We start from the raw sequence: 26,424 nt of genomic DNA, 5'->3' as shown, positions 1-26,424 counted from the left end.
ATTCCCAGGGAGAAGAGAAATGCTTGCCAGTCACAGGCACACATGCCAGATGCACAGCCACTGGACGCCTTTGTTTCCAAGAGCAGTAGAGCAGCAGCAGAAGCTGCTGTATTTGGTCTGTAATTTCAGTTTCGGATACAATGTTTTCTTTAGAGGTGAACAAGTTGGCAAGACACCAACATCTGTAAGGAACAGTATGGCCCTGACATCAGTCAAAAATGACGGAGCTTTGGTACATGGCAATGGTCACTCATCTGCAGTGGGAATGATTACTTTGGTGACTATTAAAACAAATGTATTTTTAAAAAATCACCAAAAGATCTGCATTTATCCTAAGCCTTGTACATGGCTTCTATACAAAATGGGAAATGCCCTAATTAAATACAAGAAATATTCTGCTGGAGTAAGAGACAGCTATTCATTAGCACAGGCTTGCTTTCATTTTCCTATGAATCTGGATGCTCACCTTTCAAAATGGGGAATAAAGTTACTAAGGCCATCTTTTTATGATGTGGTGTCTGCATCTCTTTACTTGAGGTTGCTTCTCATGATTTTCTTGGTTAATTTTGTCTTGAAAGTGATTCACATTGTTTTGCATGATGGTCTTCTCTATTTGAGCCATTCTTCTCTTTGCGTGTTGTACATGTYGTTTTGTTACCATTGTGCTATTCCCATTCTTGCTGCTGCTGTCTATGCTGACGGTCTGGTGACAGGCACAGACTGTGACTGTTGGGAATGAAAGCGTTGAGTCGGTGCGGCGCATGAATGGCTTGCGGAGCAAAGAGTCATCAGCTCACGGGACAGTGAATCAGATCGGCAATTCAAGTTTGAGGGTAAAACTGTAGTGAGAAAGAGAAAGCAAGAGAAAGTTTTAGCATTTGCAATGATGCCATAAATCAGTAGAATGGATGATTTTCATGGCATCATTAGTAACCTCTTGTATTCTCTTTGCTAAATGTCATCACAAAATATACAGTACTGTCCCCAGCATGAACAGCAGTTTCATGTTATACATTCTTGTGGCCCATCTTTATACTGGCTTTTTTTCTATGGCTGGATTGTGCCACTCCCATTCCAAACCTCCTAAGGAAAGTGCRTGTGTATTCTGTAACCTGGTCCTGTAATAAAAATAGAGTGAACGGGAACAGGAGCGTAGGAGATGCCTTGAGACAGAAAATCCTGCATTGTCTCATCTTTCAAATAAGTACATTCCAACAAAACTGTAATGAAATTTTTATTGGTATGATACTTATTCCTGAACCATCAACGTGCAGTGTTCCTTCTCATCATGTCCTGAACCCTGTTTAGTGGAGAAGGAATACCTATGAATCCAAAATATATTCATCGGTTTCTTTTTACTTGTCGGAAAAGAGCCATGGGGCTGAAATCTTTTACACAGTGTAATGCGTAGCAAATCTGAAGCAATATCATAGCAGCTGATAGATCCAGATTACAGGTGAGTAGTGAAGATAATAAAATCAGTGATGGAGAGAGAAATGGGCTTGGTGTACAGCTCTCTGCTTGCTACTGGTGGCTGGGAAATGAAATTTGTTCACTTAAATAAAATGGGACCAGAATTTACATCTTTCAGAAGCTGATTTCCCAAAACAAACACATTGCTTGAACAGCTTTTGAGCTGTCATGTGCCTCTGACTTTGACCAAACTCTGTAAAAAGCTATGTGACTATAAGATGCCGATGATTTCAGTGGATTTGGTGCACTGTAAAGGGAATTGTTAGCTTTCAGAATTGAAGCAAAACCCACAGTTACTGGTACACAGCAAAATTAGGATAGAGGGTTTGCAATATGATAAGTTGCTGACTTACAGAGCCATGATATCAAACAGTGGAAGAGAGCTTTCATTTCTGGAGCCTTTCTAATGTAGAAATAATCATATTTACACATATACAAAACCAAACGTAACAAGGAAATTGCCACGGTCTCTCTAGAAGACAAGACCAATAAGACTATGCTGCTACTGGACAGCTGACATCATGCAAATACAAACCAGTCCAAGTAAGTACTCAGCATTGCATATGCCATCAATCACTTAGGGGTGTAGCCCAGCTAAGGTGCATGTAAGGCCCAGTTATTCTCTACCTAAGGAAAGACTGGAGAAATCTCTCTTCTATGTTTATAGACTGTATATACAGCCAGGATGGCACACAAAGAGGCCATGACTCTGAAGTATTTTTGCTGCAAAGTCCTAGGAGCTGGAGCTCCAATGGTGTTGATTTCTTTTAGAGGACTCCCAGCACAGAAAATGGTTTGCACTTGAGAAGTGAACAGAGGAGATACAGACTAGGCCAAGGCCATGTCCATGTTTCCCTTACCCATATATTCAGCCTACAAAAGCATAGGTTTTGGGAGTGGTGCTATCATAGCAGTAGCTCAGTATTTTTCTGCTCAGAAGGAGATCTGCCTCTTGAAGGGAACATAGACTGTGGGGACACAAGAAGGCTCACAAGCAAGGAGCTTGACTTGCTGAGTTATCGCTCATAGCACTAAGAGTTTATAGCGAATGTACATCCAATAGCCACAGTCAAGAGGAGAGAGTGGAAAAGAGGGGTGATTGCATATTTATACTGCATCATTCAGTTCTAATTTGGTTGGGGAGACAAAAAATAGGTAATAAAGCACATCTGGCCAAAATTCCTGGATTAAGCAGTTAGATTTACAGAACAAGAAAAAGACTGTTTTCAGTTTTGTAAGCCTGCATCTCTGTCACTGCTTTCATTATTGCCACTGCTGGGTTTTGTTCTTAGTGTGGCAACCATCAGAGCATTGCATGAAAGCACAAGAAGCCTGAGCCTGTCAGATCTCTTAAGCCAAAAGTCAGACCCAATAAATAGTGGTTAACGTTTCTCTAGGAAGGCTTAGGCTGTACTGTTGATGGTCCAAACATTGCATTTAAGCTGAACCATTGACCTGTCATTGTATTATGGAAGATTGCACTATCAGGACCTGTTGCAACCTTCTAAACAAAATAAAACCCTATATCCTCAGTTAATCAGCTCTTCAACCCATCTCAATTCCCCAAGCAGTTTCTGCTGGAGATAGTATTCCATGCTTGTCTTAAAAATTTGTGTAGCCTTCCTGCACACAGTGGAATACATCCAACAGTAGCAGTACTTCTCTGATGAGTGAAATGGTTGCCTATTTGTTATATATCATGATATACTCCCTTTTGTATAGACAGAGTATAGGCTGCAGAAGCCATGAGCACAACGGTATTGAGAATGTAGTACAGTTTCATTATATTAATGTTTAAATTTGTGTAGTGCCTGATCACCTGAAAAAAAAGTACTTCTTTTTTAAATCTGATTTGTAATAATCAAATGAGATTTGCTTAATTTTCAAAATGATGGGATTCAAGGGAAGCAGAAGAACTCTGCTTACATAGGTTCCCATCACCCCTTTTTGAAAACAGTAATTATTATGTTATATGATCAGAACTCAAAATGAGTCACAGTACAACAGTATTCATACCAGCATCTCAAAGATGACTTACCAGCCCCCTGGTCCTAAATTATGTATGTGATGGTTACTGTCATGGCCAAGAATAGGGGTCAAGTTGGGGACTGTTAGTGTTAATAGTGATACTTTCTATAGCTTGAACTAAAAACCATGTGGCTGGAGACTGTAACAGACTTTAATCCCATGTGCAGGGTGCACAGAGCAATACAAATAATAATGCTGCATCCGGTGGGTTTCACATGCATGCAGATTAGCAAAGGGAGGCACCAATGGTGCTTTCAAATGAAAGAGTTGGGAGTGAAACTAAATGATTACAGCAGAAAAAGATAACTCTGCTAAGCAAAGATGGAAACATTTGGTAGAACAGTTTAGAGAACTGCTGTTCTCTGGGGGAGCTGTCAGTGGAGAGACAGATGCAAGTGTCCAAACAAAATCATTTTGACTGCCAAAATGATAAAATATTTGCATTTTTAAAAAGGAGAAGAGGTACTCTTTGAGTAACACTCATTTTCAAAGGCCATCTCTGCCATTTTGATCATATTGAGATCCCTCTGTCAGACCTCCAAACAATTTTGTAAGATTTCCTAGACTTGCCAGTTGTAAAAGTCAGTGCCTTTAGCCTGACATTACCTTTAAAACATTTGGTACTACTGTCCCCAATGGAAATTTTTATATGCTAACATCCGTGTGTACAGCGCTTGGCAGTGTAATGCACACAGTTCGCATTATGTAACATGCCACATCATGTGAATAAGGGAAGTGCTCAAGGAAAACCCTTTTTTTCTGTGCTATTTTTGGTACTCACAGATCAAGCTCAAGCACAAGAGTTTCACTGTGAAAAATAGGAATCCAGGCTGAATGGCTTTCTCTCTCTTTGACATCTTCCTTACTTAATGGATTAAACACAGGGTAGATTCTGTTGTACATAAACACCCTCCAGAGGTTGTGGTAACTTTTCTTTCTGTAGAGCAACTGCATTAGCACTTTAACGTAACTGCGCATAAAAATCTATGAGAAGATAAATACACCAAAATGATCGTATAGTTTGATGTTATAGTTGGATATACTACCACATTGAACCTGTTAAACAACAGACAGGGACAATACATTTGCACATATTACTAAGTCACCTTGTGATTTCATGTCCTTGCCTGCTTTTTTATTGCGAGTATGAATAGGGTAGGAGTGGGCTTAGTTAACATCAGGATATTTTTATTGTTTATTAAATAGCCTTGGTATAATGGGTTTGAACATTTAAACAAAAACATCACTTCAAACTAGAAAAATGTTGTGATAGAAATTGTCTAGATCTAGGCATAAGTCTAGAGTCACATAAGAGTGAGAAGAGTCCTAAAACAAAAAGTATGAAAAGAAGCAGTTCAGTCATAGGGGTGGTATACAAACAATGGATCAAAAAACATAGTAGCAGCAGTCTGTCCACGTGGTCCAGAGCAGATGAGAGAATACAGATACAGCAGCAGCTAGAAACAGAAAATAGGAGGAATGAAGGGACTAAGCTTCCTGGAAATGCAAATATTCCAGAGAAAAACAAACACAAACAAAGAAATAGTGGAAAAATTGTTTATTTTATAAAGTACTGTTTGCAAGTGTTGCAAAAAAAATAGAGTTAAAGCTTTGCTCACAATATTATTTGAGGAAGGAAGCTAAGATTAAAACTCAAAGCACAGGAGCATCTGTATTTGATGTGTATTATCGTGTCAGATACAGTAAGATGATAGATTTTATATTGTTTTTCACCCCAAACCAAGAAACAGAAGAGAAAATGGATAGTCACATTTTAAGGGAGAAAATCTTGGAAACCAAATAAAAATTTGAGCACATAAAAGATTCTGTAATTAAAGGCAGACTAATTTATGGAAAATATAATATCAGTTTTCAGGAGAGATTACTGAAACAGCTTAACAGTTGAGAAACACCTCCAAATATCAAATGCTTAATATCTAAACGTTAATGAATGCTGGAGCAGAACAAATAGGCAGCTGAAGAAGTGGAATCCAGGTGCCAGAGTAGGGGTAGATTAGCCTGGAGAACAAAAGTCATAATTCTGTAAAAAGAAAACACAAAAGAAAAATGTCTAGTCTAGGGGTGAAGTGAAGTGAAATATGACCACCAGAGAAGTGGAGAACTGATGAGCTGTTAAGCCTGCAAAAATGGTGAATCTTTATATCCACTGAAATAATCAGAATGACTCCATGGTTCAATACTGGCAGGAAACTCATGTTTGTAAATTGAGGAWCTGTCATCATCCAGACCATGGAAAATTCATTATTATTAATTGAAAATAAATACATGCTACCCCATGTTTTCAGAGGAGAAAAAATTTGCTAACTGTGCTGTCAACAAAGGTTACCTATATAATGAGCATGGTGAGCCACTGAGCCACCTTGTAGCTGTTGCTCCAAGTTCCCAAAGTTACCACTTCTCAGACAGATAGGAACCTCTAAGACACACTGTTTTGGGTACATATATTGCATCCATAGTATGAGTACAAACATTATTGAAGCTTCAGAAGATAAAGCACAGGAATATAAAGTATTGTTCAGAAGAATCATAACTAGTACAACATGGATTACTCTGTGGGAAGAAGGCACAGAAAATCAAACCGTCGGGACCAGGCACTGTACCAAAGCACCAAATAGGACATGATGCAGTATGATGATTCATGCTGGCCACCTTCCAAATACCATAGCAAACTACAACTTAATATAAAGCAAGATATGAGCAGGATGTAAGTGTGGTAGAATTAAGTTTAAAGGGGCCACAGAAGAGTAGTACTACTATATTTCAGATCTGGGACTGTAAAATGACTGTATACTCCATCACCTTGGGACAGGTAGAACTGGAAAAAAGCCAGAAGGTGTATTTGATATTTTTTTTGTTTGTTTAGTTGGTAGTGTTGCTTTTGCTTTAGAAACTCAGAGTCCTCCCTTGTACCTACCCAGCATGCCATGCATGAAATGATCATTCTAACCTGCAAGCATTGGGGACTGAAGTTAGCACTTCACTTGAGTGAGTTTGTCCTGGTAGTTACTCATGAACAGCAGGAAATATGCCAGAAATGAACTCTGCAGTTTTCCAGCTCATGAAAGGTGCTCTCCAGCTGGGTGCAAATGTCTCATTTTTTATTATACCTAGAGGAAAGTGCAAAATGAAAATAGGGCAGAGGAAGCTAAAAAAAGCCAGGAAGTCATGTTCTTATTTTTGACACTTTAAAGCAACAAGAAGAAGCTTTTCAAGAAACACAGGCCAGAGGCACAAACTTGTGTTTTCCAGACTATTTTTGCAGTTCATGATTCTTTTGTTGGATATGTTCTGGCCCACCTTATTTCATGAAAAGAGCTGATGAAAAAAATATCGAATACAAATTTTATCAACAAAAATGAAGACAGGGGACTTCAGGATGACTACGTTTGACCTAAACTGTCCCTGCTCAAGACTTCAGAGAGTGAAAAGCCAGGGTAACCCCAAGGTTTATTCCTTTTTGGCTTAGGCTCCATAAAGAGTCAAGGAAACAACTTTGCCCCAGATTTGTCTCCTTTCTTCCTGCCCTGTAGGTAGTGTATCTTTACTCTTTTTCTTGCCCAGACTTAGGACCCAATAAGCCCCTGATCTCAGGGTTTCTCACTGTAGTGATAGTCCAGCCCTCTGTGCTGTGAGGGAGTGAAGAGACCTGGGAATAAGACAGTTTCTGAGCCCGCATTGCCAGGGGTTCATCAGGGCACTTCATATCAGTTCTGAGTTCTGCCCTGAGTTTTGTTTTCAACAACTTAGTTTTTCAGCATGAATACATATAAATTAATATTTCTGCACAAGAATGAAAAGGTAACACTGTTAGAGCCAAGCATAATATGGGGTAAGGACATCAGCTGTATCAATGTATTTCAACCCTGACTTGCAACTGTGCTAGTCCTGCACATCTCCAGAGTTACAACACCAGTTGTATCAAATTACATGGTAAATTGGTGAGATGGGCAAGTGTTCAGTAGGATCCATGAAATGCATATTTACATCTGACCCAATTAATCCCGTTCTCCACAGGGAGAAGAAGCTGCTATTTGAAAGTAATTAATTGTGAAGCATTCTGTAATGATGTTGTCCAAATGACATTGTGCAAATCCAAACTGTATTAACTAGACTGTTGAAACCTCATGCTGTCTGAAGGTCTGAAAAACTTCATGCGTTCCAGTGAAATCTACTTTTTATAGTGCTTTTTAAAAAGTGGTGTTAAAGCCATTTGTTTCTCTCTGTTTTTCTTTCCAGAAGGCAAACAACATTGTTTTGTAATTCTTGTTCAAGTTTACAGCCATTGCTTATAGCAAACTGATCAGTCAAAGCCTGATTCTGACACCTTTACTTTGATTTAATGATCAGAGACGTTTACTTCATTTGATCCACTGCTAGAGAAAGAGGCTATTTAGTGTGAATATGGATATCCATATTTGGATATTCTCTTGCAGGCTGATTTTCATTTTTTGTAATAACACTAATCTATCCTTCACAAAAGAAGCAAGCAATTGGCCCACTGGGAGTTGATGGAATGGTAGGGAATGAGATTTTCTTTGCTACGACAGGAGGAAGCAGGAAGGGAGAGTTACACTGGAAGCAATAAACAGCTTGAAGCTCCACATATTCTGAGTGCTACTTGCTGAGTCTTCCCAGAGCCCTCCCGCAGACTCATTTCAAATTTGGAAGCGTCTGTAAACTCATTGCCAAGCCCAGTCACAGATCACTAAAAATTCCTAGTAAGGAAACATCTGCAAACTACCCATTTCTTTTCTCTGAGACTGGACTCTTCTCATGGCTTCTCAGAGCTGATCAGTCCCTTTCTAGAGCTGGCACAGCCCTGGCTCTGCCCCCACAACTCTTCTTTGCTCCAATAGTATCAATGCCAAGACAGACTGTTGATGTCATTTCTGTTGGCAAGCTCAGTTTTCCAGTGGTTAGTTGAGCATGTTTGGTGTACTGAGTGTGCCAGATTGTTTCTAGCTCTTGGATTAACAGATTTGAAAGGTCAGAAAAGACTGCTGTGTTTACCTAATCTAAACATCTGGAATAACAGAAACCAGGAACTGTACCTACAAATTCCTTCATCAAGTCTGTAACTTCTGTCTGAGCAATAGCATAGCTCTTTGAATCATTTGACTTCTAATTGGAGTATATAATTTCTCACCCAGATATTGTGCATGCATCTGTACACACATATATTATATAATGCACTTGTATGAGCATGTTGTTTTACTATGATGCCAAGGTTTTTAATTTCTCTGTGGTATCATGACAAAAGGCACCTAGAGGACATAATGCCTTTGCTTTGATGCTTCACCACTCTCTTCAAGTGATTCTCCATGTAGTTTTCTAAGTTGGTTCTTTCTGCTAGTCATGTGGAAGTGCTCTGCCTGTGACTGACTCATTGATTTTTCTGTTAAGCCTTCCCAAGCCTGCTGGTGGTAGAGACTTGCCTTTGAGTGCTCTGTAATCTTCATCTGTCAAAAGAATAGCTAATTAAGAATGGAGATCACAAACCCTGTTCATTAGACATTATCTGAATTTCACTAATGTGAGATCTTACACTCCATTCTAGGAAAGCAAGTTCTGTTTCCTCTTCAGGGCATAAAGCCTTATGTTGGTAGCTGCATGGAGTAGCTATCACTCTCTCTAGCACAAATTTTCCAAGAAGTTAATCCATGTGCTCTCTGTTAACTTATGCCAGCTTTATTTCACTTCCCTGGAGGGCTTGCTCTTCCARTGTGGTTTGTCTCAATTGTCAAGTTGACAGGAAAGAGCTGTACAACAGATATTCCTCCAAAACCCAAACTTTTGCCATATTCCATGTTCAGGTTTTGCAAAGCACAGTGTAGAATCAGACACTGTAAGTTGTCTGATTTGCTTCATCTGCAGAATTTTGCTGTTGTAGACTTTCTTTATGTGCTGAACACAGCAAGCAAGAGAAGTTACAGCAAGTGTCCATTTTAGAGAACTAATTGAGTGTGATGCCATTACAGGCTGGTGAAATGGAGAGAACCTTTGTGACACAGGATGCTCTTTTACAACCTTTGGCATCTTCTGTCTGGTAGACATACTGCAAAGTCCCTAATACTCTTTTTTTTTTAACCATTATGGAACTAGTTCAATTAATTAAGATGTATTTGTCAGGTGCCATATTTTTCAGTGTATGTGAAGTATGGGTCCTGATACTGCATGGGTACCCTATCCTAACTGTGAAAGGTTGGTGACCCTGCAACTGCCATGGGACTTCCCATGTGAAATTCAAGAAGGGGCATTCTTGTGTTTGCAGATATTTACACTGACATGCAGGCACATTCGAGTGTTCTGAAAATTACTTTGTGCTCTTGCTCAGCAATTTTTCAGCCTTGTGTAGGCTGCACCCCATTTCCTATAACCTTCCAGTGGCTCTTGCAGAAGATAATTGCCTTTCTTCCAAGCTGACCCTTTACAGGTGGCAAACCAGGCAGTTATTTTATTGCAGTTTGTTTACTGGGCCATAAGGTCAGCCAGTCTTTCAGCAGACAGGTTCCCTCATAGGCGTGTGTGTGTGTTTCTAAGGTGAAAAAGCAGAGAAGGAGAAACATATTTTAGAAATTACTCTCCCTACATTGCCTTTGGACTGTGATTCCCACATAGATCATCTGCTTTCTCTTGTGCCTGTCTGCTTCGTAATATCCATTTTCCCCCAAACTCTCATATCCTSGCATGTCCTGCCATGCCTAGTCTTCAGCTTTTCTGAATGTATTAATTCTAGTTCTCTCTGAGTCTCTTATGTTTGGGTATCATGCTTTTCACTCTAGGCAGCCTCACCAATATTTCCAGCAGTTATTTCCATTGCAAAAATAAAGAGGATTTGTTGTTTCTTGATTTGTCTTCTGCCTTCAGAATTACTGCTCTGTGTAACATTTTAAATTACATTTCAACCTTTTCCTGAGTGTGAGCCTGGTTGCTCTCCTACCCCATTCCCAAATCTGTTTTTTGGCTTCACAGCCTAATCAATGTGTTCTGCGTGTAGCATTTGTTTTCAACTTCACCCTTCTACCTGGCAAGAGTCAACTTTCTTGACACAGACCCTGAAGAACTGGATGCCTATCAATTTGCTGAATAAGAAGAGGGTAGAAATAATAGAACTTTATTGTAGATGTAATATTATGCTTGAAAACAATTGCTTTAATAATGCATACAGAAAGGTATAATACTGGATTTGGATTCTTGTTTTCAGATTTCACATCTTAGGCAAAACGAGCTTGTAATCTGTTTAAACTAAACATACTGCATCATAATTAAACGGCAAAGGGATTCAATAGGAACTTTTCTTTTGGTTGTTWTCCAAACTTGAAAGTCAAACAGAAAGTGTTACTTTGAAATTCTTGGGGGAGCTGTTCAGCAATCAGCTGTGTCTCCTCACTGTGGGAAGCTCCATTCAGAGATCATAAAACATGGGAACAACTCTACTGTGTTAGTCCAAGGCTTGGTCTAGCCCAGGAAGCTGTCTGTGACAGCTGCCAATGGAGGAGGCCCGGAGACGAAGGCAAGAAGAGTGCAAGTTTACAGCAATATGTCCTCAGTGTATCCCCCTAGGCTCCAGGAATTTTCAGCTCAAGGACTTCCTTAGCCAGAGGTGGTATTTTAGTGGTGCTAGCCTTTGCTATTTACATAGAAAACACACAGTTCAATGTTATAACTTATGAATTATTTAATGCTTTTCTTAAACTGGCTATGGGTGGTTCTTATCAGCTCCTCAGCATTGCAGAACTAGGGATACATACGGTCACTGGAGCAGCTAGGAATTCACACTGGGAGTGAAAACAATGTTGGAAGGGGASAAAGACCTTTGTAAGATTAATTAAGAGATAGAAATAACAAAGCTACATGTTGCATGAAAGCAAATAGGTCACCTAATGGAAATGCTCTAAAACTGATTTTGCAAATTTTAATGTATATTCTCATCCGGTATTTGTCAAGTAMGAAGTAATACTGGGTTCAGTGACTGTGCCTGCAAAGAGAGCAGGGCTGAGGAAGAAAAGAGGAGAACCAGTTCTATAAGGAATTTTCAGTATTTGTATTTTTTTTTCCTGATTTGATATATTTGTGGTCATACAAAAATATGAGCAATAGTAGGAAAAATGTTAGCATATTTAAGGACTTCAGCATAAGCCAGCTTCAGCCTGTCACTTCAGATTTCTCAGATGGTGGTCAGGGSGCTACTGGTGGTCCTTAAGACATGCAAGCAAGGAAGCAAAGAAAATTGGGAGACACAGTAGTACAAAATGAACACTCAGAGTTATAGTCTGTTATTTATTTGTCTGTAAAAGAAGTAACAGCATAAGTTTGTGGCAACACTGCATGAGGTGGTCCATATTTTTAAAGATTATTTTCTCCCATAATTAAAAATTTATCATGAAACACCCTTCTATGTCAGTTCTGCTGTACCCAAACTTCACCTTTCATGTAGACTTCAGCAACTGATTAGCTAGCTGTTGCAGTTTTCTTTTTAAATGTTTTCAAGCACTGCCATTTGTTCTTTATTTTGGAGATGTCCTAGATTTTTCTGTCATGAACTATAGAGGAGTCAGTTCTGTGTTTTTCATTAATGGGTTGGTCTTTTATTATTCTGCCCTTGTTGCTACTTGTGCTGGATGTTCATGTGGTGGAGAAATAAGCTGTACTTTTTCATAGAGACCAATGGTACTGTGGGAAAAGAGTAATAAAATCTCCAAAGAGGATAGCTTTCTGCAGGCACAGAAAATGTTGTGTTGCTCCCTAGCTGTAAATAAAAACTCTTTTTTTCAAGTTTTCACAAAGGATGTTTTTCTCCAAATACACGACAGCTCTTTTAAGATGCTCTGGTGCTGTACCATTCTGTTCCTTTATTATTTCTAGATGCTGGGGATGCCTGTTTATGTTGTCTGTCTCTTATTTTCTCTTTGATCTTTCTTCACTTTCCCTTGTGGCTTATATTGTGTTATTTTGTTGTAAACATAATCTACTTGAATTTTGCTTTTTGACATGTGAAGATTGATGATTTTGTCATCCTTCTTTATTCTGGTGCTTCATTTCCCTTTGTTTGATGGGTTATCTTGTGAATGTTTGCGTAGCTTGGGTTGAATAACAGATTTATATCATGGCAAAGGATTGTTTTCATCAGATGCCAGGTTTGATCTTAAGAGTTGTTATTTCATGAATATTTTTCAAAACCCACATGATGCTAATAGATGGTTTTATTGCATGTGGCATGGTATCCCAGCCAAAGTGTTCTTGGAGCTTCTGCTGCCTAACCTGACTCTCCTGAGTGTTCTGCCAAATATTTACCTTTTTCAACTATGAAGCAAGAATTTGCTCTCCTTCAGTAAGGTCTTATTCAGCAGATGGGAGATAGGAAGGGATTCTGGGAGGCTTACCATACCATATTTCTCATGCAAGCTAAGGGCTGTCTTAACCTGAGACAGGTGTCTGCACTCCCAAAGCATTGTACCCCAGCAGGTAATTGGCAGGCCACAGTGGAATGTGAATTTTGTCCTTTCTTTATCCACAAGTCCTCCCCCTCTTGTCTTCCATATCAAGGTGAAGATGACTTAGGAATTGGTACCAGATTCATGGGAGCCTGAGGATCTTTTTTTCCGGGAGACTTCAAAGCTTCAAAGCCGAGAGGCTTAGACTTTAGCCTCTTTGCATGTATAAAGCATTACAATGTAGAGAAAGCTGTTTGGCCTGGCAAGTTATTGATTTCTATTCCATTCTTCAAACTGCAAACACAGAATCACAGGATCATGGAAAACAGGACCAGAAGAGTCTTTGAAAGCCAGCTGGTGTAGCCAGCATCAGGCAGCACATTGGGAGATTTACAGTCACTGAAAATATTAATCAGTGCTCTTAAACAGTTTCTTCTGTAATGTGCCCAATATATCGTGAGTGAGTCTAACAGAGATTTGTGAGGGACTGTTCCTCAGGGAGACTGTGAGCTGAATTATATCTCTTTGTGGACGTGCTGACCTGGAGCTGAGTATTTCTGATTTACATCCTGTAATTCTCCTTGACTTGCAAGTACTCTTGGAACAAAGGTCACTAAAAAAGACTCTCAACAATTATTTACCATTCTGGACAGGAATAACAATAGGCTCTTTCTATCCTAAGGTTCTTTGGTTCCTCTTCCTTCTGCAGCAGCACAGGTTACACAGCAGCAGATACTCAGATACTGAAATACAGCTACAACAGTTTGTATGGTTGTAATTTGTGCCATTCTCCTACTGAGTTGTCTGCTTTCTAAGTCTTTGCTCTCATCCTTTCTTAGCCCTGAGAACTGCCCTTCATCCTCTAACACTTTTTAAAGGTTCATCCTAATTTTAACTTCTGCCTGGACTGAGGAAGCAATTTTTCAACATTTTAGATGAGGAGCCAGGATTAATCTAATACCTATTTTGACAGTGATATAAAACCCATATATGCATGATGCAGTCTAAAAACAACCTGCCTGAGCAATTAGCTCAGCAATCAGACATTTACAAACTGTATGATAGAAGAACAGAGCTAAGGATTAAGGTGTATAATGATTTTCTTTATTCAATAGAGAAAGCATGCAGAATTTTAATTACAGTCAGGAAATTCTACATTTACTGCAAGTATTCATGGTGATTGCTAATGTCACAACTGTGGTTTGACAAGGAAGGACCATACAAAGCAAGACTGAAAAACTGGCAGATAGAAGTACAGTGACTATTCCATGTTGGGCCTTGCAAGAGAACACGTGTCTGAAATGAATGTGTGACAAGTGGGGAGTATTGGATTTCTGTATGAGGAGTTGACAAGTCAGACAAACAGCAGCCATATATTATCTGTGATGGCAAAAAGAYCACATCATTTATAACCTTTGAAGCAACAGGAAAACTGAATGCAACATCATCTTATAATGATCTAAGARAGAACTGTCTCTCTTTTTTTCTCCCTGGTTATATATAGCTGTTAGAGAAGGCCCTGCTGAGCAGAAAATGGAGCATATGATCAAGGGCAGTCTAGTGAGTCAATTTACTGACTAATACTGTACATTATCATGTCAAATATATAGCACCAGCAGCATGAACAATAATGAAGCCTAGTTTATTTCTTTCCTTGTAAATTGAAATGAAGATGTGATTGGAATTGTCACACTTAGATATATTAGCCAGATTTTCTTAATCATCCTAAACAAATTGCCTTATTCCTTATATTGACATTTGCTTTATGAGCCTTTCCAAGACAGGTGAATTGAAGCCATCTATTATATGTATCTATTTAAAATATCCTTTACACACCTGTCCCCTCAGGTGATGGTTCAGTGGTCTAACACTTTGAAATACCTGCTTCGCTCAGACCCAAAGAAAGTATAACTCAGCCTTTTATCCTTTTGGGGAGAAATCATTCAGTGCAATGGCATGCAGAGACACTGCAAGTGAACTAGCTCTGGGATCACCCATAAACAGTCCAGCCATGATGTTGACTGGAAAAAGGACCAGTGGAAACCCAAAACGACCATCGAAAGGAGCTTTTCATAGCCTGGTGTTCTATCTTCTCATGCCTCAGAGTTTCAGTGACCACTTCTGAGGAGGGAGATATTGCCAATATTGCGCTTACTCAATGGTTCTTGTTTTAATATTTTTATTTTCTTTCCAAGTCACAGGAAGAACATGCCTATGTGTTTTGTAGGTTTCTTTATGGTATTGCTCAATAAGGTGGTTATTTTCTGTAATGTCAAGCTGAAAGCCAGCTGAAGAGAAGGTGCTGTTAATGGTAAACTTTCTTTTATAGTAAAACTGCCACTGAGTACAGAAGGGGTACATTCTAATTTATCTGTGTAATATCAGGATTCTTGTATAACATTGGTGTCCAGACTCCAGGTGAAAGTCTGTCCACCTTTCGGTTTGTTAAAACATGTTCTTAAAATTCCACTCAGGTTTGAATGAACAAATACTTAGTGAAATAAGAGTTGAACTGACAAGTCACTGTCATTCTTTTAGGGATAAGAAGAGTACATAATCAATTCTCCTGATTTCTAAACTCCTTGCTCTAAGGAGAGAACTGAGAGTAATTGGAGACACATTTGCCAACTGTTTGCTGAAGAGAAGTCACAAAGCCCAAATATTGCTTATCTGTTAAGCACAATTTCCTGTAGGTAGTGTGTAAGCTAATACATAAATTAGCACAATGTTATAAATTTAGCATGTATAAGAAAAAGCAGATGGTATTGCTGCTAGCGGACATGCCATTGGAGTATTCCAGAAGTGTGCCAAGTCTTTAATCTATTACTATATGCATACATTACCAGTTACTGAGTTTTCAGTAGACTAGAACAACATGTAGTATGCATGACTGGCAACTCTTTTTGCTGAGCTTGCAACTTAGAATAAAAGCAAAATGCCACTTTCTGGTTTTGCAGCATTTACTGTGTTCATTTTCCAGAACTCCTAAATGGTTCATATTGCAAGTTCTGGGCAGTCAGAACAAAGACACAAAAGCTCTGTGGGCCAATACACTCTGCAAGAACTCCGGCTTTCCATGCCAGCAACAGGGCATGGTGCATATAGTGAATGGTAGTACAAATGAGTAGTGATACATTTCAAAATGCTTTTTTGCACCTGGAAGCTCTTTGAGCAATTAGAAGCTCTGTGGGTATTAAAACTGAAAATGACATTTTATTAAAAAAAAAAAAATTGACATTCTTAAAAATTAGAATAACCCCCTCAGTTCAGAACTAGTCTTGGCAAGGTGGAGGAGAATAACCTCTTCTTTTATGATTTGTCTTKTCTTTGGGAGAAGGGAATTTAGCTGCAAAGAGCAGAAAGGGGTGAGAGCAGATATGGGCTGAGAAAGGAACTGAATTTTGTATCTCTCAGTACTGACTTTTCTCATATGTTATCAAATCTATTGTTTCAGGTTATCCTTTAATCAGTTTTGCCAAGTAATAATAGTCTACCACCAAGTGATCTGTTGCTTAGCTACCAGCCTGTCTGGGCAGATGGGTCTTCTGGACAGGTGCCAAAACTCCACTGAAGAGTCTTTCCTTGGACAGAGAAGATTGAGAAGGTTTAATAACCTTTACTCAGGTGTCCTCTGTCCCTGCTCCTCAGAATTTCAGTCCCATGTGAAGGTGACAAGCTAGCAGAAATGTTAGCATTTTGAAAAGATATTAAAAATGGAGGTTGCAGTTTGATAAACATTATGAAGAGCGCTCCTAATCTTAAACAGGAAAACACAAATTCAAACTAGGTAGATTTCCCATTAACAGATACCCTTAGGGAATCCAAATGCATTAGACTACTAAACTAAGTAGACGCACACAAGAAAAACAGTCTGTATGTGTACGTATATATACACATCTATGTATGTGGGTATATACAGATTGTGTGAGTATATATATTTGTGTATGTATAATATAGTAGATGAAAACTATCAAACTCATCTGAAGTGAAACATTATTTCATTTCYGTTGTATGAGTATTTCAAATGACCTTGTAGAATTTGTGGATTTATTAGTTACCAGACCAGAAAAAAACCTAATTCTGTGTAAAGATTAGACCATCAAGTTGCTATAGCATTGAGTGCCACTGATTTTTACCTCATAATGAATGTTGATTTTGCTGTGAATAAATAATATCAGAACTTYATAGAATAATCCATCATAGAAGCAAATCAAAATGAAAATACAAAAGTGAATATGTATAGTATATTTTTGATACATTCAAAGAGTTGCATCCACATAAATCAGACCATAGGTGTCAATTCTGGTCTGTATACACATGCATACACTTTTTTTTCTTTAATTTTGACTGTTCAACAAATGAGATRCTCTGAGCTGCCAAGGTCAGGACACGTGGGTGTTCCAGCAAAGTAATCTAAGTTGATTATAGCTGAGGCAGAGACCAGTGAAAAAAAGGCACAATAAAAACATCTCCCCCCAGATATTTAAAACTGCTTGAAGACAAGCACCAGAGAACCTTCTGGGAAAAATCCTGAGGAAGCCTGTGCTCAAATATTTCCATCAGCAACCAGGGCCTGCAGGCTCAGGTGTCTCATGTGCTGCTGTAAGAAAGCAATGATAGTTTCCCAGAAAACCATCACACACCCAGGGCACAGCGAGCCCTTGTCCTGAGACAGGATTTGCTGGACTATGTTGACCCTGCAGAAGGCAGCAAATTTCAGGGTAGGAGAGTGCTGAAGTCTGAGGCTAGGGCTTAAACACTGCAAACAGGGTGGGTCTGCTTATGGTGCCGTCTAATCTTTAAAGAGGCTGCTGTTTTGCAGAGAGCAAAAGGAAGGTTCATTCTAGGTAAGTTTCCATAGATATTTTAGGTTTTGGAGCATGTTAGCAAATATAATCTTGGTTTGCATTATGCTGTATTTATTCAGTATGTAGACAGGTAAAGTGTCGTAGCTGTTTTAATCATATGAGCTGATGCTGCACTAAGCTCACAGAGGCTCATGCTGTTCAGTTCATCAGAATGGAAGCAAGCCACAGCAAAGTTCGCTCCTCAAAGCAGAGCCATGTTGTCTCTGCACKGCTTTGTTCTCTACCTTTCTGTCCAAAATTCTTCATGTTCATGTTTTTCCCTACCTACTGTGCCCTGCTGACCTCCCTCATGTGCTTTGATGTCCCCATTAATTATTATCCCACACACTAGTTAAAATGTTGGAATAATCATGTTTAAATATTAGCCTTGCAGTTTACGCAGAATTACATGCAGACAGGATGAGGAGAAATTAGTTGCCCTGAATCCATCAGACTTCTGGTAAAGCATATTATCCTTCAAATCTAAGTCATTAACATGCATTTGTCTGATATAAAACAGACTAATATGCAGTTCCCATTGATAAACTGACCAGTCACTCCTTTCATCAAAAAGAGACTGGCAGAACTGTTATCCAAGAGCGGTCAAGTCTCCAAACTTCACTGTCCTGAGAGAACTTAATATCCAGACAAATGATGCCTATACAAGGACACTCACACATCACTGAGCCTGGACATTTTAAAGCACTGCTTTCATTTAAAACAGAGGGAAACTGAGACACAATATTGCTGTGTCAGGAATAAATCTGCCCTTATTTAGGAGTTATAATTCTCTATCATAACATCTATGATACTTTGCAAAACAAGAGTTCATCTGGTTCCCCCTTCCTCTCCCAAAATTAAAATATTAATTATATCTTATATATAAAACATGAGGTTGAATAAGAAATTTATAKTAACTGAACTTACAAAATCTGAAGGGAAGAAGTCTTGCTTTACTAAAGAAAAGAAAAATCGTTCTTTTTGTAACAACCTGATCACCATTACTGACTGTATAATCTCTATTATTAAAGTAATTCTTGAAAGATTTCAGTTCCGTTTTAAGATATTTCAATCCAGGAAAATATTTTTGCACCACAACMTTTTTAAATTATGTTATTCTTTCATTTGGATAGTGTTCAGTTCCTAGTAGAGGAGAGCGAAGCCACATTAACTACTGTTTCATTATTGTATTAACAACAGTTCACTTGCTGTTCTTTCTTACAGAAYGAGTAAGTAAATCATTTATGCTTCAAAGATTTTTCTGCTGTTTATCGGAGATAAGAGGTATTATTAAACAGAACTCTCGAAAACAGGCCTAAATTTATCCATTGGAAATCCTTACTGAAGACAGCAATGACCAAATTCTCTTTTCATAATTAAAATGTTGATGATATTTATAATATGAGGTTTGTCTTACTTAGATTTTATAAAGCATGAGCGTCCAAATGAGGGGAAAAGCAAACCCCACTGAGCAGGAAAATTGCTGTTAAGAGAGGTGGAAAAGGGATGAATACTACTGTAATATACAGAGTGGTACACCCTGACTGAGCAGGATCACACAGTAGGGTCAGTCAGAGACTGCTTATGACTTTGATGAAACACCCTGGTGAATATCTAGGAAGAATAATATTTAGGCCAAATTCTGGGACTGGCCTGAGTTATAGTTTGGGCAGAACTGGGATGAGAAAGTGACAACTTTACATCACCTTCTGTTCCTCTGGAGCCTGAACTAAATAAGGAGATGGAGTGGCATCTGGCGTAGAAAAGCTGAGTTCCAGGGCTCCCCAGAATGGAACAAACCAGAGAAATCTGTCAGTGACCTCTTCCTTACCAAGTATCACCCAGATCTTGCTCTGTCTCTACATTTGCCCCTCTCTAAGGAACTGGAACACATAGGCTTGCTGTATCAAAGTCATCTCTTTCTGCATTGGCAGGGCTTAGCCTCAAGGCAGGGCCATGTGAGGAGAAAAAAAAAAARACCCTCAAATTACTAAAAACTGAACTAAGTTTGCACCTTCAATAGCCACAAATGAGCCTATTCTTCATGAATTTGTGCCATTTTGCTATTTTCATCCTCTGAAACATCCTTTCACAATAATTTACACAGTTAAATGAAAAATAAATTCCTTAAAAAAAAAAAAAAAGAAAAAGAATAAATTCTCCCTGGTGGTATCACTGTGTTTAATCCTATTTCTTGCACTTCAAAAAAAAGACTAACCATAACCTGTTCATTTTCTCCATTTAATATTAATTTTAACTAGGATTTTGTGATCTCTGTGATATCCTCATTCAAACACAGCTTTTCTAAGTTGATGCAGACAGCTCAATTACTCTGTCTCTTCTCATGCAAAAGAAATATTTGGTCATCCTTGCTGCTCCCCTTTGTACTTTTTCTAACTGTAATTTTTCTAATGTCTTTACTGAGTTTGGGTGACCAGAAATGTTCCTCGCATTTAGAAACTGGGCACACTGTGAATGCTTTAAGTGTCAGAACTATGTTTTCTGTTTTGTTCCCAATTGCCTGGCTGTTGCTTAGCAGTGGGCTAATGTTTTCAGAATCATCTACACAGTGATTCCCAGAACACCCTCCTGAGAAAGAACTAATTTTGAGCCCGTTACTGTGTATGTACAATTAGGGTTATCTTTTGCAATGTGCTTTAGCTTGCACCTATCAATACTAGATTTCATCTGCTGCCATTTTTTCACTTGGCCACTCAGTATTTAGAGCTCCTTCTGCAAAGCTGGGTTTAGATTTTGCAGTTCTGGATAACCTGTTTCACTGGGGTGCTCTTGCTCTGGAACGCCTCYCCCCAGCTCATTTGTAAATATCTTCCCTGTTACTAGTTCAAGTACAGATCCATGGAGGATCACCTCCCACAACTTCCCTCAGATATAAAGCTGATCTTCTACTCCTAAACTTTATTACTATCTTTTAACTAGTTAATCTGTGAAACAACATTCCCTCTTGTCTTCTGACAATTTAGCTTTTTAAGAGCCTTCTGTGGGGGACTAAAGATGATTTGAAAATCCAGATATGCTACCTCAGCTGAACTACCTTCATTCACATTCTCACTGACTCCTGAGAACTGAAATCATGTGAGTGTGACTGTCTTTGTGAAACCATACTGTGAATTATGTAATGTACTGAGAAATGGGAGGTGTTTCAAAATCATAAAGATGATTTAGGAATAAAGTCTCCAAAGCTATTTTGGTATCTAATTCCTATCGATTTAATTTTGCATTCAAGTCTAAATTTATTGTGGTTTTCTAACTTTGTGCTTATGAATGCCAAAAAGGAAAATTTCCCTGATGTTCTTTAATCTATACCTAAAATTAATCTTCTATGTCCTTGAAATTTAATCAAACCAGATATTCTTTTAAATTGTTTGCTGACCATATGTTGGGAAAGAAGTAGCAAAATTAAATGAATAAATCACATCAGAGAGTAAATTAAATACAGTAGTTGAAGCCAGCCCCTCTCTCATTTTACTTGTTGTTAAAATTGAGTTAATGCTGACAATAAGCATTTAAAAAATGGTCTGGACAGAGCACTTCAGAATGCGTTGTATGGAAAGCTGTGCATGCATGGGGAGGAAAGGGCTAGATTACCTAAAGATTTTTTCCCATTCCTGATTGCAGTAGTATGAAGTTGATAGTATTAGTTATATTCTAGACCTGATGGGGTAGAAACAAAAGCTTTACAAAGATGGAAGATGAAGAAAGAAAACGAGGATACCATGACAAGAATATGAAACTCTTGATTTACCCCTGGATTAGTAAGGAAATTAATAATCAAGAAAAAAATCACTTCTTTGTTTATGAAAATTCTTTAAAGCCAGCACCTAAGAATGTTCTGTATCGCACCACAAGATAATATATATAACTATTTTATAAATTAGATGGTGTTGAAAATATGTCTATAGAATTGCCCAACATGCAGGAAATATGTTTAATTTTCAAAGGATGATCCTTCTAAAATACTCAAGAGTGTGAACATCTGAGGGAAAAATAGCAAAATACTTTCACATTGCTATTTCTTTCTTTTCCATTTCTCATCCTAACTTGTGATGCTTTTCCCCATATCTTCATCAAGGCTAGACTGAGTTATGACTATATATAATGCAAGACTATCTTCACATCCCTTTAGAAGGTTAAAGACATTCACTTCAGTGATTACTGGATATGAGACTTCAGTTGGTGCCCATTGGCTTCTATTTGGTCTTCRATTTTTGTTTTAAAATCTGTAAAGCCATAAATAGCCTGTGATTTAAGCAAGTGAGGTCCTGTCTGTTTTAAAATGAAAGCAAGTTTTATGTGTAGACCAACAAAACCAAAGACAGAAATGTTACAAAGTGGTTTGCACTATTTTGTCAGTGACTAAGTTGGTGAACAGCACAGATCAAAGACTACCTTTGGATGAATCTCCACTGTAGGGTATGTGAGATGGTATGAACCGAATACGACCTCAAGAATGATGAGTGATTCTGCCATCATGCCAGAGGGTATCTGAGATAGTTTGCTCAGTAGTTTACCAAGCCCCTGTGTTAAAGGAAGACATAGCCAGTTTGTTAACAGAAGGTGCTTGGGATCAATTCTCCATGTCATATATAGAAAAATAAACAAAATGTTCTCTGTCAAAGAACCTAAATTTGGAATTCTTTCTCCATGACTCCGCCCAAATATGCTTCATATGTAACAGAATGTTGGAAGACAACCTGAATTTTCAGATTATAGTTTTGCACTGTGATTATGGTGTTTTAGAGGGAGTCTCTCTGACTATGTCTGTATTGCTAAAATAAAGTACATTGGGGACAAGTCCTTGTTCCTGAGGCCAAGCATCACCTTGCGGCTAGTGACCACAGTGCTTAGTGATAGCCGCAGTGGAGCAGATTTGTCTTGGAGAAAGCTCATCGGTGTGGGCCACAACACAGTGAGCTAACCCACAAGTAGCTTGGAGAATGAAGTTCTAGTGCTTGAATTTACTCCCTGGCTCTCTTTTATTCAGCAGCAGAGAGGAGTCTGCAGTCTCACAAGAAAGATATTGGCCTAGGACAGACACATGGGTCTCAATCTCTGCAGTGTTTCATTTTGAATTTTCAACAATGCAGACCTATTTTAGGAAAGAAGGGTGGCACCTCAAGGTCTTTTAGGTGACATATGATGAAGCTGGAGAGCTCTGACTGGGTCAGGTCTTGCCAGTAAGACCGTGGGTGTTGACAGCACTTAGCGGGGAGACACACACCAGACTGCAAAGTGCCGTAAAGTGTGCAGCAGGGCCTATGACTACTGGAGAATTTTCCTGCTAAAAAAACATATGGCTATAAGGACTGTGGCCTTGTTTGCATACATAGGCAGTTAGATAATCACAGCAGCTGCAGTCCTTAGGTGGCTCTCTCTAGTGCTAAGGTTTTGTCAGAATAGAATATCAAAGACAGAAACAAGCAGCAGAGTAGAAATACAGTGCCATTCTCTTAATTAATTATTCAGTCTTTTTAAAAAGAGTTTTTCTGGTAAACTTAAAAAAAAAATGCTGCAGAAGAGCGCATTTTTTTGCAACCAACAAACAGCTCCATGTTCTGAAAACAGGTAACAAACCGATACAGACATTCACTGGGGAGAAGGTGATTCAGATCTCCTCAGGTAGAGAAGGAAATTGAACACATACTCCTCATATCCTAGATGAATACTGTAATTCTTGTGTCCCGGGTAAATTCTGTACCTACTGAAGTCCTAAATAAAAAGCCAGCATGGGGATTGGGCACACTTTCCTCTCATTTTTTTGAGAAAGAAATGGCACAGCCAGCTGTCTGTTGGGGAAAATTCAGGGCTGTAAATCCTGTTGGGAAACTGGTGCATCCTTGCAGCTAAAGGTTAGATGCTTAAGACCTGAAAGAAGGAGATTTAGAGATCCCTGTCCTTAATCTTAGATGGCCTCCCACTAGAGTTACAACAGTGTAAGCTCAAAAATAAGGCTGTAACATTGAAGATGAATTGCTCAGCCCTACACAACAAAGCTGTGACCCAACAGGACATGGACATCTAGATTCTCCAAGTCCTGGGTTGAGCTCAGTACATTTTATTTCCTTCCACAGATCCCTCACAAGTAACAGAAATTAAATTTAAAAAAAAATGAATAAAGTACATATGGTAACACAGCTGCTGAAAATCTATTACCCTTTTTAATCACCTCTCATGTTCTGGGTTTGCATTTTATCTTTCAAACTCAGTAACAGGGAAAGTGCTGCAAGAAAGGCAGCTTCCTGCATTATTGGATGACTTTGCAATGTTATTAAGTCATGCAAAAGAAACCTACTATCCAAAACGTAGGTCTCAGTGGGTTCATCTTTAAAGCATTTTACATATTTATAATCACTAGGACAAGCAGATTCAGATTTTTCACAGAGAGACTGAAAACTGTAAATAAATAAAATTWAAAAAAAGAGCAACATGTTTCTTTCTCTTAATGATGGTGAGCTTTTGAGATGAAAGGAATATAAACCTCGGATAACTGCTCAAACAGCCTTGCGATAGTGCAATTATCCGCCTGCTCATGGGTACACCATAGAATAGTCTTCACGCCAAAGTGACAGAGGCTTAAGAACACTATTTATTGCCTATCCTCCTTTCAGACACATTCAATGTTATCTCAGAGTGATCATTTCTTATTTGGTAACCTTGGGTCACTCTATTATTTATTCACATTTGTATGTCAGCTCCGAGGTAAGGAGAGCAAGCCAGGTGATATACCCAATGAGGGGGGAGAGACAAATGCAATTATTGAAAGAGGTGTTCCTGTAAGAGAGCAGTGATTTGCATCCTGAATTGATGTAAATTATGTAAATTATCCTCTTTCCTTTCCACCCCACCCCCTGCCCTGAGTTCAGCAAATGTAGACTCCTTAATATTTTGCCTCTTTAATGTTTTTTTTTTTCTTGCAGTCTCTGATTCTCTGTTAGGATCAGAAGGCTGTGGGGTAGTGAAAGATGTGAGGGAGTATTTCCCATGAGTGGACTCCTTGTGAGTCCAAGAAGCGGTCATTTAAAGTCAACAATGAAATATTTGTCAGTCAAAAAGAAAGTCTTTAACTAGGGCAAGCTTTTGGACCTACGTTTCATCCCTGGTGRAACAAAGAAGAATAGAGTTGCTTGTTTGCTGATTTTGAATCCTTTGTGGAGGGCTGCCAGTAACTATAACGCATATATTATTGTGCTATCAGACAGGAGAAATGKTTGTGAGAATTTACCAGGACAAACAGTCACAACCACTTCATCACACAGTTATCATGATGATAAAGTTCAGCGGTAGTTACTCACCTTTCCAAAAGCAAGTATTTCCCTCTCAGACAAGAGAGAGCATGGATTTTTTCAAGATGGTGCTATATTATCTCCCAATATTGCACCTAACTCTTGCTACSAAGTACTCAATGTGCTTTGAGGTATTGATCCTCAGAGCATTCCTGTGAGTGAGAGGGGAAGTGATCTATCCTTGTTTCATAGCTCAGGCACTGAAGTGCAGGGGCCATGGTTAGACGGAGCAGTTGGTACACATTATCATGTGCTTGAGTCCTGGGTCCCTGATCATTCAAGTCAGCTTGGCCAGAGCAGGCTCCCTGCAGCCAACATGACAACATTTCCTTCTCAGAGGAAGCAGGACAAGAGCAATGAGGTGAAGTGTGCACAGTCAGATCTCTTCCCTATGGGTTTGGGATACAGTCTGGTACTCAGGTCTGGTGGTTTAGTCATAGCTAGGGAAGTTAAGGCTCAGATTCACAAACATTCATATTTGCCTAATTTCCCTGTATTTTTGTGGGACTTTTAATTGTGTACCTGTCTTTGAGGCCTGGGTTTTGTATCACAGCTTCACCGGCTAATTTGCTTAGGTGCTTTGGAGGTGTACACCTCAACTACTCAAATGTAAGATGTGCTCTGTAGGCAGGTGATCATGTCTTATTTGTCTTCTTTATCCTCCAGGAAGATGAAGTTGCTCGTGACAGCAGATTCAATTTCAGTGGCTATGGAATGGGTCACTGTCTCCAAGTCAAAGATGGCACAGCAGTCAAGGCCACTCCAACCAACCCACCTCTGGCACCACCAAAGGATTCAGAGTCCATCAAAAAGAAGTTTGTTGACCGTGCAAAAAGGATTGATACAATATCCCGTGCTGCATTTCCACTCGCCTTCCTCATTTTCAACATCTTTTACTGGATTACATACAAAATTATAAGGCATGAGGACATTCACAAGAAATAGGCAACTCTGGTTTGCCAGGACTTCTTAGCCAAAGTGATACACATGTAAATAAACAGTGAAATGTCTTTCTGTCATTTGGACTAAGGGTTTCTTTTTCCCCCCCCCAGGACACTGAAGAGAAAAAGAACAAAAAGGAAAAAAAAGTAGAGAAAGAAAAGTGATTGCATGAAACAATATGCCATGAAACCAGTCAATAAGGGTTCACCATATGTACTTTCAGTGTTGTTCTTCCAGATTCAGCATTGATCACACATCTGTAAATGGGGCCAAATTTTACCCAACTTTATCACCAAATTATTATCTTTAAAAACAAAAGAGAATCAGAAAACAAACTATCCTCCTAAAACATCTACCAAGAGACGGTGGTGGCTA

The 26,424-nt window shown here is 38.9% G+C and overlaps 1 protein-coding gene across 2 annotated transcripts in view; it reads left to right on the top strand.

Moving 5' to 3' along the window:
• The window catches only part of GLRA2 (glycine receptor alpha 2), a 128,449-nt gene extending 102,397 nt beyond the window's left edge, over nt 1-26,052 (top strand). For both annotated transcript variants that reach the window (XM_026087950.1, XM_026087949.1), the window contains exon 9: nt 25,774-26,052. In XM_026087950.1, coding sequence (XP_025943735.1) covers nt 25,774-26,052 — 279 coding nt within the window. The remainder of the gene's footprint in view (nt 1-25,773) is intronic.
• Nucleotides 26,053-26,424: the final 372 nt, after the last annotated feature.

The sequence above is a fragment of the Apteryx rowi genome, unplaced genomic scaffold (assembly GCF_003343035.1).
Source record: "Apteryx rowi isolate R43461 unplaced genomic scaffold, aptRow1 scaffold_747, whole genome shotgun sequence".
Classification (NCBI taxonomy): domain Eukaryota; kingdom Metazoa; phylum Chordata; class Aves; order Apterygiformes; family Apterygidae; genus Apteryx; species Apteryx rowi.
Note: the sequence above shows the minus strand (reverse complement) of the source record. Positions and strands in the feature narration are given on the sequence as shown.